Source organism: Porites lutea, chromosome 3 (genome assembly GCF_958299795.1).
Source record: "Porites lutea chromosome 3, jaPorLute2.1, whole genome shotgun sequence".
Taxonomy (NCBI): domain Eukaryota; kingdom Metazoa; phylum Cnidaria; class Anthozoa; order Scleractinia; family Poritidae; genus Porites; species Porites lutea.
Window position 1 is genome coordinate 49,990,747 of NC_133203.1, and position 16,444 is coordinate 50,007,190.

The following is a 16,444-nucleotide window of genomic DNA, read 5'->3' on the forward strand; positions in this document are numbered from 1 at the left end:
TAACCGCTACTCTATTTACACACCTTCCACTTTCTCTTTGCGGACCGTCCTGCGCTAGTCTGAAATGTCGTACGTGTGTTAAAGACGTATTTTTCTAATCAAAACTAAGTGGTTTTTTTTAACGAAAGGAATTGTAAATAGTGCTTTGACGAAATAGTTTTTTTCTGAAGTGAATTAATTGTAAATAGGATTTTAATAGTTAGTATGTTATCAATAAAATACGTGATGTTTTTTTTTTTTGATACTGACAGCTACATCAGGAAAATTCTCGCCCGCAGCTTACAAAATTCGTCAGAAAAAAGAAAAGAAAAACACGTCTGTGCAAGGTACAATTCTTTTTCGGTGGGATTGTATTGTCTCTGGAGACAATCCTTTTCAGAATGCCATTAATTCGTGATCACCAATCATTGGTTTTCTTTGATGAGAACAATGAAAGACCATTTTTTGGCGATCCAATCACATTTTAAAAAGGTTATGTAAGTCGTTCAGTCAATATTTTCCCGCGATAATATCAACATGTCGGTTGGGTGGAAGGTCCTTTCTTTCTTCCTTGTACCCATAACTATTGCTTCAGTTGTTGTTAGCAAAGATGTAGATGATGAATGTATAGCATTTGATACTTCTAGCCAACATGGTCTAAATGAAACGAAATTGGACAAAAGGTACCTCATCCACGATGTTGATCCAGCAGAGGGTTTTAATCTACGGCGGGACGTCTACGTGAGAGTGGCAAATATGATGAAACTTCTTCGAGAAAAACAAAACTGGGTGCTTGTAGTTCCACCTTGGAGAAAATTAGATCACTGGCGATCACCGATCGAGCAGAATGCTCTTCCATGGCGAACATTCTTCGATCTCGAGAGCTTAAACAGATATGTTCCTGTCATTGAATTCGAAGACTTTGTGAAAGAAACTGGCGAATCAGGTATAGATGAAATTCTCTATTTACAGGAATACGCAGAAGGCTGGGAGGATGGGCATTGGGAAGAAAAAGTCGATGATCGTGATTGTATAGACAGACCTGTTTACTACAAAGATCAAGACGGTTTTTATCGAGGATATTTTTGGGGAATGGACAATGTATTCACGCGTAAATTTAAATGTGTATCTGTGCAAGGCACTTCAGCTATTTTAGTGTCTTTACTGGAGAAAACCAAATCCAGGTAAGCTCTGTTTTATTTTATTTTATAATACCATCTATTAAAACTCATCGCTTGTTTTAGGTAACCTTGAATTGAATTAGTTTGTAATGTTAATTATGAGCATCAATAGCACTTGAAATTGATTCATCTTCCACGTGCGATCCATAGTGCCATTGCTGGTGTTTTTTCATAGCTGCCATAAAGTACCACCAACTTTCATGGACTATTGTCTCTAAATGGAATAAAAAGCCCATGTAGCTAAGGCCGAAATCCAGGATAATACCATTCATGTATGGCTAGAAGGCAGACTGGTCTCAGGATGAAAAAGACAAGATCTAAAATTATTGTGGTAGAAATAAATCTAGAAATAAGATTGTTGAATCACGCCTCTCAATAACCACACGACAAGAGGTTTGGCCCAACAATTTATTGAGTCAGAATCGACCGCTATGTACTGACTAACGCGAAAGGTCGTGAATGAATCAATACACTCGCCAAACAAAAAAAGGCCCAAACCGAAGTCGGGTGGTATAAGAAAAGAGACGTGAATGTGAGAAAAAAGAGATATTAATTATAGAGCTACAAAGATAGTATATGTAGGAATATAGATATAGCAATAAAAAAAAGGACATGCTAGTGAGAACTACGAGATAAAGGAAGAAGCTGGGCGGCCATGGAATTTACTGCTTGTCTCTTTTGAGTGGAGGACATTTCGAGATAAACTTGATAGGCCTCACTTTGCCAATCACCTTGCCGCTGAATAAGTTCCGCCGGAACATTACACCGAAAGGCGAAACTCGCGCCGCCGCGACGAAAACTATGGGAAGAGTAATGGGCCGGAACTAAGCCGATCGCTTGAATGACCCGCGAAAGAAACTGGGAAAAATGGCGATACGTGATTGGCAATAAACTGTGAGACGTGGGAGAAAAAACCGAGAAAATCGGCGCATGCTACGGCCCTGGATTAAGGTGTAAATGACGGCTTAAAGCCCTGACTGGACAAAGCGGGGAACCTTGGATGCACGGCAAGGGAATTGACAAAGAACGCTGTTGATACTGAATAGTCTTAGACGCTTTAATATGTAGCGATGCCCCCTGAGAGGAAAATTCTAAATCAGCCCGCAAAGGAACTTTAGTTGAGATGCGATCTGCTACGTCGGGGACTAAATTGGATTTCCGTAAAAAGGTAAAGAAGGCGACGAGAAACCAAGCCCACGTGGCTGCATGTAAAGGTATAGCTAAAGTGAAATGCGAAATGTGAAATGCGAGTACACCTGCAGCAAAATTTCTGGAGTAATAGGATGTTTGCGGTTCGGGGATACTCCGAGATAGCGCTTAACACCTCTTAAAACTAACTGACGACGATAATGTGTGTCCCAGACCTTTCCGAAAACTAACAGCTGATTTACATGTTTAAGACTGCCGATATGATTGATGATAGTCGCGTACGTTCGACCCGAAAGGGTGAGATAAGCAACGTAACGAATAAGCAAATCGATCTGAACAGGGAACGGAGAGGCACGGACGGAATGACAAAACCTAGTGTAAACGTTAACGTGAGACTTAATATTCTTGTGAGTCGATGGGGCGAAAGCCAAATGAACGAAACGCTGAGCAAAGGCATCTAATGAAGATACAGTGGTAAAGATCCCAGAAAAATAAAGCATAAATGTCTGAATAATTGAATTGAGGAAACAAACCCCCCAAAAAACTATAACAAAAGCGAAAAAAAATCAATCAACGTCAAAATAACAGAAGTCTCCGGGTATCTCTTCGAAAACGTAACTGATCCCGAGAGCTGTGGTCGCTTGGGCAAACTGAGTTTGAGAGGAGGTGTTATCCCAACGACTCAAGGCATCGGCTAATGTGTTATGCTCACCGGGAATATGCCGGACGCGGAGGTCAACATCATGAAGCGCTGAAGTGAACCACAACTGGCGCAAACAGCGCTACATGAAAGGATCCTTGGTGGAGCCCGAATTGATCACGGTAACCGCCGCCTCATTGTCGCAGGAGACGAGAAATCGCTGATGTTGCAATGCTGTGGGCCAGAACTTTACCGCGACAATAACAGTGAAGAGTTCCAGAGCAGAGATGTGAGACAAGGCGTGGAGGAAAAAATCCGGGAAAGGGAATATAAAGTATTTTCGAGGCACGTGGCTCCGCCGCGAGTCAGACAAGCGTCCGTGATATGAAACGAAAATCAGCGAAGGACCAGTCGGCAGGCTTGATAACCGAAATACCATTGTAAAGGGGAAGAAAAGTTTGCCACCAAGCCATATCGTGACGCATTTCCAACGTGACTAGTTGAGATTTAGCGTTGGAAGGGAAACTACGCAAAGCGTTCAAAAGGCGAGAAAGAAAAATCCGACTAGCGTGGACGCAAGCAGTCACGAAAGAAAGTTCACCGAGTAAAGACTGCAGTTCTTTGACGGTAAAGCGCACGCGTGACAACCACAAATGTAACTCATCGGATAATTCACGAAGCCGCGACTCTGGAACACGTAATGTAAAATCCTTGGTATTGACGAGGATACCCAAGCAAACCATCTCAAAGGCCGGCGGTGAATCTTTTTCAGGCGAAGAGGCAAAGCCTCGGGTATCGATTGCAGAGTAGCAAAGGTATTGTCAGCCAGCGACGGACATTCAGCGCCGTAGAAATCATCTACGTAAACATCAGCGGGAAATCCGGCTTTCGTGAAAATATATATGACGGTATTGGTAATTACCAAGAATCACTCAACGTAATTATTGCACAAATATGGAAATTTTATATTGCTCACTCAGTATGAGATCATTCTTAGGTCAATCCTGTATTTCAACCTATTTCCTGATCCTGGACTGCCTTCCCGCATTCCACAAAAATTCTGAAATGGTATGGTAATGAAAAAATAACAACTCTGAAATAACCGATTTAAGGAAAAAAATAACAAAATGCTCTACCATTCCTTCTTGTAAAATATATTATTATGGTCTCTTACTTCTCAATTGCTAGTTTTGATTTGTGTTACTTTTCACTGACAAGTTGACTTGAATTTCTTGGAAGGCTTTGAGATAAAAGAATTCTCTTCTCTCTCTCAAAGCACAAAAAAGCAATTTTTTGGCCTCACAGGCAGGGATCACCTCACTCCTTGTGAATGTCCAGTCCTCATACTCACGTTGTTTATCTCAGACCCTATATTTTTTTTAAGCACATGCCATGTCCCTGGCCTTGAGTGGAATAAGGTTACGTCTATCTAAAAATACCCAACACCAGCCTCGTGCAGAATTATTACTTTACTGTGAAAAAAGAAATGACCTTTGGTAACTCCAAGTACAGATTGAGCTTCTAGTCCTCTGCCTAAATGAGTACAGATATCTTCTGGACAGTGACCGTCAGTTTATTGTCAAAGCTAGGCAGATCACAGGCATTCGCAATTTGAAAAGATCCATAGGGATACCAGCCTCGGTTTAGTGGAAATCAACCAAGCCCTAGCGCTTTGAGAATCCAGGTACACCAGTCCCCTAGACACATTTTATTGTCACCACCCTGTCCATATTACCGTTGACAGTGGGGTCACTTTTAACATGATTTGGTTGTCCACTGTTCACAAGTTGAAAGAAGAGATTTGTAATAGTGCCCAGTGTACCCATCAGGCTGACAGTTCCAGTTTGAAGTTTGGTAGTCGAAAACCTGGATAAAGAGCTCCGAGCCAGTAGCCCTTTATGGAAGTCAAAGATATCATTGTTTGTCCTGCTAATCGCTGATTACCCTTAGTGATGGTTCCTTCATTACATATGGCTCTTCTGGCACTTGTTGTACACATAAATTTTCCTGTCATGCTTTGGTTGTCCACGCTCCTACAAATTCAACCACATTATGGCCTAGGGCTAGAACTATGTCATGACTATGTGGACACCGCCTCTGGTGATGTAGGAACGTGCAGTGAAACCTGTATTAAGCGGACACCATATTAAGCAGACACCTTCTATTAAGCGGCCAGTAGCCGAAGTCCCCAAATTTATTTCCCTTATTTTCTTCAAATGAAACCTTTATTAAGCGGACACCTCTATTAAGCAGACGTGGACACCTAAAAAGTACCTGAAATGGTCATTTCTATTGTTGCCAACCTCTGTTAAACGGACACTTGTAATTAAATATTTCCTTCACCCTACATGCTAGACACCAGAAATGCGAAAGATTGCCACCCACAAATGTTTTGATTTTTACATTAAAAAACGTGACTTGACGAACTTATTTGATTAGTTTCTCAGTACAGTATTGTTTTCTATTTCTTTTTGTTTGTATAGAACTTGTTTCACTCATCTAATTTCTTCAAATTTGAGTTGCAATCTATGTTTATGGTACTATGATCAATTGGTCCACTTTAATAAAGAATATGCAAACATATATCGTCATAGTCTCTGGGAGTATTCTAAATGTTTCCAGTGTTCATTTGAATGGCATTTGACACCTCATATGACGTTATCTATCGAAACCAGTATTAGGCAGATACCCTGTATTAAGTGGACACTACAGCATTCCCAAAGGGTGTCCGCTTAATACAGGTTTTAATGTACGGCAAGACTCAGCAGTCACTTATGTACAATATTGATACCACTGTGAAAGGTTTGAACTCAGGAGTCATTTCAAAAGTAGGTTTAGCTTGATCGTCCAGGTTGTTGACAGTGACTGACGTTTTGACAACCTGTGCGGTAGTCATCTTCAGAGTCAAAGTGAGTTGTACACGTCAGTTGATGGTATTATACTCTGGTTATTGCTCTGATTGGTCAATTACGTCGTGATGTTATTGGTGGTCTGTCAGTTAAGCCGTGATGTTATTGGCTATGAAGACTAGCCAATAACATCACGGCACAAGCTTGTGGGATGTGGATACAGCGTGATCAGTTCTCAGTTGCAAGATTCCACTAACTGACTATCATCTCATCTCTTAGATCAGTGTCAAGGATCTTTTGATGGCCCAAAATCGCTGATCTCCACAATACCCTGGGGAATTTGTAGTATTAGTATGCCCCCTCAAGACTCAGTCGACCACCCAAGAGATGGATAAAAGGGACAGAAATAGAGACAGTTGTGTCATTAGTCATTATTTAGCTTTATTTGCTGTGTTTTTCATGCACCTTGGCAAACAGACTCTGTCCTTACTCTTCTCTGGGGCTGTTGTTCATGTTGTCACCTATCCGCCATTTTGTTTGAATTGTGTTCCGTTGCTTCTACTCACTTTGTTGACTGGCGTAGATGCAACTGATATCGCTCTTTATGAATGGCAAATTTCACTTAATACTCTATTTATTTCTTGTCCTTCATAATGTAACAACTAGGGTAGACACAGTACAATCTCATCCTTTGGCTCAGGCTTTGGTCTTGGAAAAAATACCTTGCAAAGCATGTCCGTCATGTTTTAGTCGACTATGAAAAAGAGACCACCATGTGAAGTAATTCTCTTGGAGCTCTTCTTTCCAGAGTAACTTCATTTTTTTCACCTTTCCAGATCAGTGTTTGTAGACAGATTTGATGAAGTGACGCACATTGTGTATGGACAGAAGGATTTCTGGGAGGTACTGTGGCTCATTTTTTTTCATTATTTCAGATCAGTAATGATTGACAGATTTGAAAAGGTTTTACACATCCATTATGGTAAGGTGGAATATTGGAAGGTAATATGTCTTCAAACAATCATCAAGCTAAGACCAAATGATTTGGGCAGTTTGACACATTATAGCCAGGCAGTGAACAGATTACAGCTTGACTATGAGCTTCAAGGGGCAATTTGGACAAAATTTCCAGGAGTGAATGGGTTTAGAACACCAAAATGCTGTAGATTTCAAGAGCAAAAACTGAGCAACCGATAGACTTACAGAGGGACTACAGTTCTGTAACACGGGCTACCTAGGAAAAGTTAACCAATAATTGGTTATTGTATTACACATGAGTAACAATACATTCCAAGAAAGTTGGTTGTGGGCCAATCACAAGCTCATAAGAGAAACAAGTTACTAGAAGCTCAAAATTTAAATATTGATAATAAATTGTTCCAAAATAGCATTAAAATATTTTTATCTGAAACTTTATATACCACGCCCAGGAAATATATTTTTGACAGAAGATGTTATTTTGTCGTCTGCTAGCAATTTCGTGGCAAACATTGCCACACATTGAAGTAACATATTACCTAAAGTCAAAAATGTAACTGATGTTTACAATTTTCACCTCTGTCAATCATTCTAACAGACCTCTTAGGAAACGAAGGCTTTCTTCAGTGGGTTCAAAAGGTCATGTTTGCAGGTTGTAATAATTTGGTTGATTTCGATCCATATTGTCTTAAGCTCTGATAATAGGCAGCCTTAGCAATGATGACAGCGATTGCAGGAAAAACATCACTTTTAAAATCAGTTTTCACTTTTTCAAAAATGTGATTTAGATAACATTCTAACTTGCTTAAAATTTCATATGTAGGTGAAATTTCCCGGACTTAGACCCTTGGGGACAACACCCAAGTTTAATAACAGAGAATTACTTGGCATTTGGTTATGTCGTCCATAAAATTAATTTATATCAAATATGGAAATTTCATGTTGTTTTGCAGTATCAAAACGTGTAGTCAAAAAATAGTGTTCAACTTATCGCTTTTTTGTTTGTTTTTGTTGCTGTTGCCATGGTTGTTGTTTAAGCTCTCTAATGTCTAATGTTGAAAGGGAGCTGAGTTGAGAATGACTCTTATCAGTACTTGTCTTAAACGTAGGCAAGAAGAAGCCAAGTATTTGCCAAGCACCTGACAGCAGAAGGAGACACATTCCGTAAAGAGATACTGAAATCAGAGGACAACAAAGATGGCACTGTCATGTATGAAGACTGGACAAAAAACCACAAAAAGGAGGGTAGTGCTTCGGGTGGCCCATACCTGGCTGTTCACCTGAGAAGAACTGATTTTCTTTATGCACATCCTGATGGTGTACCATCATTAGATAACGCTATCAAACAGATCAAGGAGATTCTAGATAAACAAAAGCTTGACAAGGTGTTTCTTGCTACTGATGCTGATAAAGAAGGTGAGATGCAAAATATTGTTTAAAAATAATAATACTTTTACCTTTTCAAGGCCGTTGCTATGTTTTCAAGTTGCTTGGTACATAGCCTTAGAAAATCGCCGACATGTAATTTCGCAACGCCACCACTGGTTTTTGCGGCAAATTGACGTCTGCAAAATGAGTGCTGAATTACCATAGTGATACTACCTAAATCAGGGTAGTGCTTCTGATTGGCTGATGCAAATTTCCCATGCAGCATGACCAATCAGAAGCACTGCCCAAATCTTCATCAGTATGGAATTTTTGTGGTCTTTCTGTAGACGTCATTTTCCAGGGAAACCGGTGGTGGTGTCACAAAATGTCGGCTGTTTTCTCAGGTTACTGGGTATATGAATTTAGTGGGCTAGGCCGAAAATTGAACAGAAGTGGAATTTCTTTTGGTTATATTTTTCTTTTATTTCCAGTGAAAATCCCTTTGGGTTATGCTCACAGAAGCTGGGGAAATCCTGACCCCCAGCCGTCAGTGACAGCCTTGTTTGAATAGATAAGGTACTGTTCCTAGAACCTAGGGAAATACCCATCATAGGTTCGAGAACCAGTAACAAGCTTAACACTGTCAAAGACCTTGACATTTGATACCACTGATGATATATCTCAGTTACCGGTAAATAGTCTTACAAAGAACTGCTGAGGATTGTATACTAATTAACACTTCAGTGCAAGGACAGGGGCGACCCGAAAGCACTGACCCCCAGTCCATGGACCCCCCTATGAACCTGGTCCATAGATCCTGCCTACAGACCGGTCCACAGACCCCCCCCTATGGACCCCCCTTTACGGACCCCCCCTAATAAGACGCAATAAAAATGACAATTAGAGATTTGACTTACCATTTGTATTTTGTTTCACGGTGGCGAATGTTTGACTGTTACACTGCGCAAATATTGCTGTGGCGATGAAAGGAGGACCTGCATACTTCGAAAAAGACCGATAACTAGCTAAGTTGTGTATATCCTTGTGCATTCGGTGCAACCAATTGCCTCCGCCATGACTAGTCCCGGCCTTCACAAAATAGTGCTCCTTCCACAAAGAAAGATGTCGATGTCCATTAGAGACTAAGCTAGGTAGTACTTTGTCCAACTCAGTGCTTTAATGGTGATGTCCACTTAACAGTTGGCTACTTAGTTGCCAAGCCTTTGAATAGGAGTGAGGCTGAGGGTGACCTGGTTATACGAAAATTGTTACCTTTGATCCTGTCTGCGGTATTTTGCTTCCTCTATCAATCATAACAAAGTCGCCCTGCTGAAAGATTTGGCAACTAAACACATAACTGTCAAATAAAGTAAAGGGCATCACGATCTCTAATGGACATCGACATCTTTCTTTGTCGAAGGAGCACTATTTTGTGAAGCCTGGGATGAGTCAATGATATCTAATTGTCATTTTTATTGTGTCTTTTTATGGGGGGTCAGGCTTTCTTTTTCCAGATGCTCTTAAGCTGCATATTAAAAAACTGTGATAGTCTTCTCTGCATTTATTTCTTTATCCCACAGTTCAAATACATGAAATTAATATATTCATCTCCATCTTCCCCGGGTATATTACAATTGACCAGCCCCCAGTTGGCTTGCTATCTCAATATTGGTGAGAGCGCTGCACTGGTATCACAAAAATTCAGGCTTTCTTTTCGCAACTGCATGCATAAGCTGCGTATTTAACTGTGATGATCTTCTCTGCATTTATTTCTTCATCCCACATTTGAAATATATGAAATTAATATATTCATCATTTAATAACTAAGTTTCTTTACATTTTTGTAGTTACGCCGATATTGACACTACTGTCAACTCTGCACATTAGTTTTCTTCAGACTGATTTTTCTCAACATGTTCTTTTCATTTGTTTGTTCTTTAACCAATGTCCAACAGTTGTGAATGATGAATCATTCCGAACGTATAATGAACGTATGCCGGATTATTGCCTCACAAGGGGCATGTAACTCTGAGTGGCAATAAGTGTTCAAGATTTAATGCAGTTCCATCAGTCTACTTATAACAGTACTATATTGTTTTACAATTTCTTTTCCCATTTCAGAAATAGATTATCTGAAGAACAAACTTCCTTTGGTCAAGTATGATGCTCCAAAAAAGATTTTACAAAAATATGGTGATGGAGGGGTAGCTATCATTGATCAGTGGATTTGTGCTCATGCAAAGTATTTTGTTGGGACGTGTTGGTCAACATTTTCTTTTACTGTTCTTGAAGAAAGAGACATACTAGGTTTCCATGGTAACCAAACCTTTAATTGTCTCTGTGGTGATAAGGAGCTTGGAAAATGTGAACAACCATTCGAATGCAGAGTAGTTTACTAAGTTATCATTTGTATTTATTGCATGTCTAATATGCAGTTATCAATTTTTATTACTTGCTTCTGTAGGAAGTTTAAGTTATGTTTAGGTAGGTTTCAATAATTCAACTGGAGGTATTTTAAGAAAAATATGATTTTATGAATTCAATGTCACTCAATGTGTACTTAATTTAAAATATATTTTGCAAAATCAACAGATCAGGTGACTGATCTTGATATTGAACTCATGTAGTGGAAAGACAATATTTGCCAGTTTTATAATATGAGGTGTGCGGTAGGAAAACTATCATGTATGAAGGGAGATGAAGGCAATAAATGTTCTAAATTTCATTTTCTGAAATTGATGGTTATTTTTTGTTTGTTTCTTTGTTTGTGTGCTGAGGATTACCTTCTTTGTGTCTAATTTATTGGCCATACAATATTTCTTTTAAGACCAAGCTCGGTCATTTTTTCATTCATGAAAGCTGGATATTGGTCTTGTTCCTTTTTCGGCAATCTCTAAAGGGAAAAACAGAAAAAAAAACTGTGGCCAATCTCTGGGCGTATGGAAAAGCCGGAATCCGGAACCAAAAGCGGAGCCGGAAACGGAAACGGAACCGGAAACGTAACCCGAACCCGAACCTAAGTAATAAAAATTGGAGACGTTTCTGTCAGTGTCACTAACAATAATTGCTCGGTCAAGACTTTTCATCCCCACATTATATCTTTTTATTGGTATTATATTTTTTGCTGTCGCATTTTTTGCGTACGGCGCAAAATTTTTCTTGGAGAATTTCATATACGCGTGAGCGTTGCAAGTTGGGATCATGATTGACATGAGTACTCCTCCTCCCTTTGCCACCTTTCCCTCACAATGGATGAAACATGGAGCCCTTTTAAGAAAAGGTATGAGTGAGAATATAAAAGTTTTCTTCTTTTCCGTTTTACTGAGTTTGAAAAAATGTTACCAGTTTACAAAAACATATCTGTTTTCGTTGTGACGAAAGTGACGAATCGATTGAAATGTGAGTACGTGTGAAAATGTGAAGTTGTTGTGCCTTGAATTTATGCTCAAGTCTGCGGAGGAACAGCATGGGCTGATTCTTTGAATTTTAGTGGTTTAGGTTATGTTCTTTTAATTTTATAAAGTCATGTAAATTACAACTGAATATTTTGTTTGTTTGTTTGTTTTTTCTGGTGTAAAAGTGTCTAAGCGTGATGTGTAAGCGTGTTTGATAAAGTAGAAGACATGCGTGTACTAAATAACCAAAGGTCGCGCGGTGAGTACATCTTTGGTATCACGATCACTGTGCTGAAAATTTCTCAAAACAATGATAACCGAGGACGCCATCTTGAATTTTATTTCCACACGGGTATCGGGAACTGGTTTCAATGCTTCCCAGTTTACCCTGGTCTCAATTTAAGAGCGACTTTCTGTAAATACCACGGATAGGTGTCCAAGATGGAAAAATCGAAATCTCCCAAACTTCGTCACAACAAAGCCCTTTGGAAACTATTTTAGAAAATACAAGACTTCGTCTGGCTTAATATTTTCCAAAATAATAATTTTTTTAATTTTTACCTTCGAGAGGCCTTCAAACCAGCGAAAAATGTGCTTGATACCCTCGCTTCGTGAATGGAAACGGAAACTAATACCATGACTTTTCTTATATTAAACAATTTTATGATCCTTCCTTTCTACCTAAACGTTGTTACAATTTCAAAAGATTTCAATCTGATTTTTAAATATTTTTTCAAAATTAACCTCTAAATCATCGCGACCATCAATTTTGGCAATTTTTCAACGGCGAAAATCCCTTCCTGGTACATGGTTTTCATTAGCAAAATGGTATTCCAGAGAAAGAGCAATGTTTTCCCTATCAATTTGTGAAATAAAATTATGGGCAATTGAAACTGCGAGTTTTTACAACTGAAAACATTTACAGTACTCGCGTAATTTACGACCTCTGAACTTGCAGTTGTCGTGATGAATACAAGCGAGAACTTAGACAGCGCTTGAAACTCTGGCGCAAATTCGCCCCTTTTCCGCCAGTTTAAACACCAAAAACGATTTTAGATTTCACAGTGATAAATTTTGAAAAGGAAAAGCAATTTTATTGTGCGAAAGTGTGCTATGAACCTCTTGACTACAACACTTCCCTTACGTGCGTATTTGTTTACTTTTGCCGTACATATGTTCAAAACGGCTAATAGTGTCGGTAGCTATTCTTTCAAATGCTCTCATTTCTCATGAACCAAGTCGTTATAGCTGTAAAAAAGGAAAACATTTTGACCTACCTCACATTATTTGACAACAGACCCGAATCCTTTATTGCCTTTAGCGAAACGAGATTACGTGACAAAGAACTTTGAGACCCAGGTTATACCGCGGAGACAGATACCATTCCGAAAAAGAAACTCACGCGGCATCTTCTGTAGCTATAAAAGCGAAACATGTTAATAATCAAAATCTTAGTTTCGTTGACTTATCCGCCAGAGCTTCCCTGTAAATGTAACACTAAAAAAAAATATTTTTTCGTCAAAAGACTATGTAGGGGTAGGCCCTTATTGTTGATTTTCACATGACGTCACTAAAATTCAAACTAAAAAACTATCGATCCTACCGGGATTTTATTTTCACGATGCATTAGAGCAGCTGGAAACTAATTTTCATACAAATTTTCGCTTCAAAAGGGTCTTGAGTTTTGTGATAGAGTACGCTTGAACTTCTAAGCTTTTGCGTGACGCGGCATTTACATGACGGCCAAGAGAGCTGTCATGTAGGTAAAAAGAATGACTTATTTAAGGAAAGTCTGCTATTTAAACAGTTCATGTATTAGAAAAAGTATTGCTTTAATGTTAATGAATTTCTCTATCAAGCACGCTTCCCACCCCTTATTATTCTTCACTAATAAATGAAAGACTGTATTAATCAATCACGACCGTAAAACTTCGTATGGACTGATCCAGGATGGTTTATTTACCCACTGGAAGTTCGGATTTGATTATGATCCTCGGCTGCTTGACCTAAAACTTCCTGTACTTGAGCTTTTCCACATTGTATTCGAGTTCTTTATGGAGAAGAAATGAGAAAATGAGAAAATGGGCTTGAAATAAATAAACCCCGCCCGGGTAGGGGGCGGGAGGCTTAGAGGATTTACGGTATGAAGAACAAACCTCGATATAACGAAACCTCGTTATAGCGAGCAAATTTCAGGGGCACTCAACGACTGTTTTCTGTATAATATATCTTCGGAGAAGTAGATATTGCCTAGAATTTTCTATAGCTTGAGGACGCCTAATTAATAATTTTTCGTAGAAAAGAGGAAACCTAAAAAGTTCGGATTTAAAAATGTGATTGAGAGAGGAATCAGAAAAATTCCCTTCGTGATACGTTAAACTGCATCTAAAATTTTTAGGAAAATAATACTGAAGCCCTTGTAATTTCGAAAATACTCAATGCAAGTTCCCCTAGGATGACCGGAGAGGAACAAATTTTACAAGCCGCTTAGAATGCATTTCTAGAGGTCTAAAAGTACTCTGGGTACACCATTGAAAAGTGTTTTCAATGAATTTAGAAGGAAACCGTCGTTGGGTGGCTCAGAATTTTTTTATTTCCTTGGCCCTTCGTTAAATCGAGGTTCCACTGTAGTCTCTTGTTTTCATCACGCTCGTTTTGAAATACGATTATGAATTCCTTACTTGTATACTTAGGATAAAGCGCTAAGTCGTAGTCTGAAATGTCATCCGTCGCTTCCCTCCACCCCGTAAGGGGCTGCAGCAGGTTTCGGGGTGGGGCGAAGACATGCATAACATTTCAGGCTAGACATGACATGGCGGGGCTAGAAAACCTGCATAACTTTAGAGCACCTCTTGTGTTTCAATTTTCTGTAGCTCTGGCAAACTCGAACAAGTTTTGCATTTCTGAGCAACGTTTTGCCAAAATATAGGTTATGGCACATGTCAAGCCAGAAAAAGTGAGCAGTTTGATAGAAAATGCCAAGTACGACTGAACCGCGCCCGTAAAAGCGCCCCTAATGACTCTGGCGGGAGAGGGAGGCTGGGTGGGGAGGGAAAACTCTGAAATTGAGCAAAGGGGACCTAGCTCTAAGCATACCGCCTGCTTTTTAGTTGTGCGTTTCCCTTGGCAATAAATTTTGCCCACAGTTTCGAGCAACTCTTTAAAGGAGATTGCAAGCCCGTATATTTGGGCCCTTCAGAAACGCTCAGCGGTGAAACCAAAGATCGCACCGTCAAAAAACTTATTTTAACTTACTGAAAGTTTTTTTTTTCTTGACCGATTTAACTTATCGTTAGGAAAGAAGAAAAGGAATCTCATAGTTAGCGTATGTATAAAACTATCAAGAAATCTCGAAATTCTGGATTTTCCAAGAGAACAAATACTTTCGAAAAATTTATGAGAAAGTCCGTGGACTGGAAATAACTCGCTATCAATTATCCGAAGATATCCGAATATCTCACTTTTCAACCCACTTTATACGCTTCATTTTTGAGGGGAGCCAACATTAGAGCGCTACTGTTATTTTTTTACGCCTGGGTATCTCACGTTATGCTTACGCGTATCCGCATCCTAAGCTTACGTAAAGGTTATTTACCTGGAACGATGGGGTATGTGATAAATTCACCTGGTACCGCGCACTACCGCCCCGAGGGCTACGTGTGTAAGACTACGTGTGTAGCATTTATTGCTTTCCCCCCGAAGCTTTTTTCATCTTGTTCTTTCTAAATATGCTAACCAATCCCTTAATTTCTCAAATTTGAATTTTTGTAACATCACACTTCTCTATAGGGAGGCAAAATTGAGGGTGAACATGGTCTGGTAAAGCGCCTATCACGCGCGTGTTCTAGTATATGTTGAGCCGGGGGGGGGGGGGTACTCCCTTACACGAGGCTATTGGGGATGTGCCGCTGGGTGGGGTCGCATTTTCACGACTGGAGTGACGGGGTCGCATTTTCGATAGATTTACTAGAATAAGGTCGCAAATTTTCGGATTTTTGGGGTAAGTAGGGATTCAAAATGGGAAAATTTTCGGTTGAAAAATCAGAAAGTTGTTGTTTATTAAATTTAACAATAAGCTTGCATTGACCGCATTACATTCCGCCGCTTGAAACCACATTGATAACGTAGATGCATAAATAGAAAGTGACTAAGTTGGGATCGCGAAAATTACATTTTCCAAAAAGTGACTAAGATGGGGTCTATAATTGGCGAAAAATAGACTATAATGGAGTAGGGGCTCTGAGAGGCCAGCGGCACATACCCAGCAAACATAAACCCAAGTACCCACCTCCCCCCGCCCCCCGGGATGTTGAGGGTTCCAGCGTCCTAGAGAAAAGCCCTTTAGCTAGGGTCGAGGATGCCAGGGTCCTAGTGAGTGGAGACCCTACCCCTCCCCAACAAAATGTGAAAGAGATCTACCTTATCGTGCTGCCTTTACAAGTGGAATTAAAACAAAACTGAATGCAAGGCTGCCAAATATACGGTAAAGGGCTTATTTATTTGAGGCCCATATTTAATTTAATTTTAATTTAACAAAATTAGCCTTCCTCAAGGCCATAGCTACACTGAAAGAAAATACTGTAAAGCTCTTAAAATCTGATAACGAGAACAATAGGTCAATAGATAGCATGATTTCGTACTTCAAGTGACGTCTGGCTCTAGCATCTCTATCTTAGAGATCCGGCAAGAGGAACCAGTCGGTTTTATGTAGGCGTTGAGTGGACCTTTCCCTTTTTTCGCGTGTCTCCCTCGCGCGCGCCCGTTCTCTCTTTCACCCACTACTTCCAAGCGCCTGCTTCGCAGGCTACAAGTGGAATGACATGGTGTAAATAAATTTACAGGGGTGGATATAGGGGGGTTGCTTGGATGTCCTTTATGTCTGAGATGAACTTCTGGCCCCTCTTT

The 16,444-nt window shown here is 39.8% G+C and overlaps 1 protein-coding gene across 1 annotated transcript; it reads left to right on the forward strand.

Annotated features, from left to right (window-relative positions):
- Positions 1 to 516: 516 nt before the first annotated feature.
- Positions 517 to 10,733, forward strand: LOC140929875 (GDP-fucose protein O-fucosyltransferase 2-like). The gene is made up of 4 exons (XM_073379574.1): positions 517 to 1,163; positions 6,635 to 6,701; positions 7,886 to 8,192; positions 10,266 to 10,733. Exons 1-4 carry the CDS (start codon positions 517 to 519, stop codon positions 10,541 to 10,543), a joined length of 1,299 nt encoding a protein of 432 aa, XP_073235675.1. The 3' UTR covers positions 10,544 to 10,733.
- The last annotated feature ends 5,711 nt before the right edge of the window (positions 10,734 to 16,444 follow it).